Source organism: Cinclus cinclus, chromosome 4 (genome assembly GCF_963662255.1).
Source record: "Cinclus cinclus chromosome 4, bCinCin1.1, whole genome shotgun sequence".
In the NCBI taxonomy this organism is placed as follows: domain Eukaryota; kingdom Metazoa; phylum Chordata; class Aves; order Passeriformes; family Cinclidae; genus Cinclus; species Cinclus cinclus.
The window spans coordinates 36832825-36836630 of record NC_085049.1 but is presented as its reverse complement, the minus strand read 5'-3'; the positions used below and the strand labels follow the sequence as shown (position 1 = coordinate 36836630).

General features: G+C 38.6%; 1 protein-coding gene across 1 annotated transcript; it reads right to left on the bottom strand.

The window, feature by feature from the left end:
* Window positions 1-1288: 1288 nt before the first annotated feature.
* Window positions 1289-2401, bottom strand: GPR85 (G protein-coupled receptor 85). The gene has a single exon (XM_062491099.1). The coding sequence runs from the start codon at window positions 2399-2401 to the stop codon at window positions 1289-1291; it is 1113 nt and encodes a 370-aa protein (XP_062347083.1).
* Between the last annotated feature and the right edge of the window lie 1405 nt (window positions 2402-3806).

Sequence of the window (3806 nt, the reverse complement as noted above, 5' to 3'; positions counted from 1 at the left end):
GAAAGACTCACAGACTCTAATGTATTTCTAAAATACTAAGAAATCATATTATATGCTTTCACAAGTTAAAACTTAAATAATTTAAAACAACCAATACACCAAAATGTGCAGAAAATATAAACAAGACTGTGCCTTCAGTAGAATAAATGCTTCACAAATTGTGCAAGATATCATACTAAGGCTGCGGTCTCCCCATGACAGCTGTCTTAAAATATAAACATACATCAACTGCCTGTGTTTCTCAGAACAAACTAGAAAGGGCGGCACACCTAGAAAAAAATCATATAATCCCAGTGATCTGCATATTGATTTTGGGAACCATTGGAGCAAAAAGGAAAAAAGAGGACTAAGTGATCTTTCATGCACTCCCAAATGACTGACCAGAGTTATTGATTCAATTTTCCTTGCTTATTTGCTTCAATGCTAAACAAAATGGAAGATACTAGATAACCCTTTAAGGCAACATGTGTTTATTCTGTATAATTATAACTGTTCAATTATGACTGGATATTATCATTAACGTTGCCTAACAGACTGATATCTAGCTTTTTAAAAAATATAAATAAGAGTCTATTAAACTTTATACCAAATCAGCAAAAAACACAGAATACAGTTAAATGTTAGCAATTTCACTGTTAAGGAAAATGGCAATTAGAAAGAGTAATATATTTGGAGGAAAAAAAAATAAAGTCAAAATCTGAACAAAAATACTGCTTTGGAATGCTCCCCAAAACTTACTCACAAGGCAAACAGATTTGTAAGTGTGATAATCCAATAATGCATGGCACATCTTTAATCAGTTACAGTACTTGAGTCCCCAGTTTTCAGTCTTTGCAAAATAATAACTGTATGAAATGTTTTAAAGGTCTTCAGATGTCTAAAATTAGTTTTATCAACACATTAACCTCATATCAACTTAATTTATTAAGATGTCCAATGCTAATCTTTTTGATGTTCTTATTTTATGTAGTGATATACACAGCATTTAGCACTGATACTTAGCACCTGCTACTTTCATAATCTAGATTTCAACCACATAAAGGAATTCAGGGCAGTAGTTCAGTCCTTTGTTCTTAATTACAAACCTTCAGCAGTGGTCAGCAGGAACACGTTTAGGTTTAAAACAGGATTAGAGGTGAGCTATTGCAGAGACTGCAGAATGTTGCCCAAATCCTTACAGCTGCTGACATCCCATTCTTGATTTTCTCCTCAAGACATGGCTACAGGCCACAATTGCTTAGCAGAGAATGGTAGTGTTTCACAAGGCTAAGGATTTACAGATGCTCCCTCATATAACACAGTAAGGTTCCCTTGGTAACCTGGATTTTCTGCAGTAAAGAAGGGTTGTGCTGAAACAGCGCCTCAGCTCCCTGTTGGAGAAAATGCAGACAAAAGGATTGATTCCAGCTTGGGCAAAACTCATCCAGACAGCGGCCGTTAGAAATCCCCCAGGTACTACAGGCCCTCTTGCAAAAACTCGCCAGTAACAGGCTACCAAATAGGGACCCCACAAGGTCAGAAAGAGGAATGTCATGATGTAGAACATTCTGCTGATTCTCTTCTCCATTTTGAATTCATCTAAAACCAGTAGCCTCCTCCTGCCTGTGGTGTTCGCGTTTTGCCTGATTCCCAGCAAGGTTGGAGGTGTGGGACCTCTTCCGAATCCAGCCAGCCAATTAGCAGCTGCTTGACCACTGGCTCCAGGACCATGAAAAGTCCAGTTCTGGCTCACTGCTGCAACAAACTGGACTGGCTTCATTTTCCTGCGATCGTGAACAAAAAATATCAGCTTGAGGTAGACAAGCTGTGTGGCTAGGAGGATAAGGGCAAGAAGAAGCATAAATCCCAAGGAATCATTAGCCCTGAAGGAACGATGCTGGAAAGTGCATTGGTCTTCCTCCCTAATGAATGAGTAAGTGCCCACATCTAAAACTGGGGGGAAAGCCATGGCTACAGAGAGAGTCCACACCATACAGATAACAGCCAAACAAGTCCAGAAGGTCAGTCTCTTCGTATAAAAACGGTGGTGGGCAATAGCTAAGTATCTCGTGACGCTTATGCAGAATAACATGAAAGCAGTGTGAAAGCAGGACAAAACCCCCAAAAAGGCAATCACTTTGCAAGTAAGAGTCCCATACGTCCACGTAGAGCCATTTTTTACCGAGGTGAAAACAAAAGGGAAACAAATTGCAGATCTGAGGATATCTGAGCAGCAAAGATCCAACAGGAAGTAGTAAGGAGCTCTATGCAAGGTCTTATCTTTGACTAGCAAAATGGAGATCAGAAGGTTACCCACCACACTGACTCCTATTATGAAACCCAGTGAAGTCAATTTCAGAAAAGCTGTTAAAGGAGAGAGATTTTGTAAAATGTTGTCAGCTGCATGGCTGTAGTTCGCCATAGATGGATGGATGATATGTATATTGCCTCAGTCAAGTCTCATGATCTATATTTAAGAACAAGGAAAAAATAGATCCATACATCTTACTGAAAATGTAATCCACAAACAGAACTGATCTTGTGTCTAGTCATACAGTACATCCTCTTCTTTCTGATTTGTCATGCCATCAAAATATCTGAAAAAAAATCGAGCTATCAGTTCTTAAGTTAACACAAAATGATGTCAGAAAGTGCTAACAAAGATGTTAATTTATGGAGAACCAAATGAAGCTGTAAATTTGAGTACTATTGTTTGTTTTTAAAAAAACATGAGGCTTTTTTTTTTTACTGACTATTTAGTATGATCGACTATTGGCAGATTTGGCTTGTTACAGTTTCACGACTGACCAATGCTCCTTATATTTGGTAGCACATATAGTTTCACAGTTAAAGCCTCAGAGATTTTATGAATCAAAAGATTCCCAAGAGTTAATCACTGACATCTTTTTTAAAGAATCCCCAAAGACTGATGATATTCTGACATTACCTACATTTATTTTATGGCTACAGTATTTGTCAATGTTTTAAGAGACAACTGCTGTGTTGATATGGATCACACCCAAAGAAACCCTGCAGAATTTATGTTTTTTAACCCAAGTCACCAAAGCACATTAATCACACAGTGTTAGTTTATGCATTTTGTAAGAGAAACAGTATTCTCTACCCTCCTCCCTTCCTTCTATAAACCATAATTTTATCATTTAGACTTTTAGATAAACAGGTATCTAGACAGTCGATAGCAGCATGCTTTAGGGTGTCGTCCCCCGGCCTCCCCCCCCTTCCCCCGTGCTTTAATGCAAATCGTTAAAGCCTCGACATAATTCATAATAAGCAACGGTCAGTGTAAATACTGAGCAAAAACAGGCAGCACAGCCAAGACATAATGCCCATCCTTTCAGGAGGGCTAGTTTTAGTTATGCTTAAATTAACATATATATTGTTTTATGGGTGGGGGGGTTTATTTTTTTTTTTTTTGTTTTTTCTTTAGCTAATTAGGGCTCCGCGATTCCCATTATTCTTCCCAGTGAATCGTACCGGAACCCATATCATGCAATAAAATAAACTAAAATAAAGAACTGTCTGTTGCTTTTGTCCCTTTTTTTTTTTTTAAATTTGTTTTGTTTTGTTTTTTCTCCCTCCAGTGCCAGGGACAGGAGCCACAGCAGGCATGATCAGGCTCCTTCGTTATTCACGAGAAGTGTTTCCTATGCCACCTCGGGTGTACAAAGGATATTCCCACTGAATCCCAGCAAAATCCTTCCATTCTTACCGTCCACAAAAGAGCCTGATTGCTGCTGTGTAAACAGAGGCTGATCAGATCATGGCATCGTTTTAAAACCATGAAATCAGGCTCCCCTCCCCCTCCC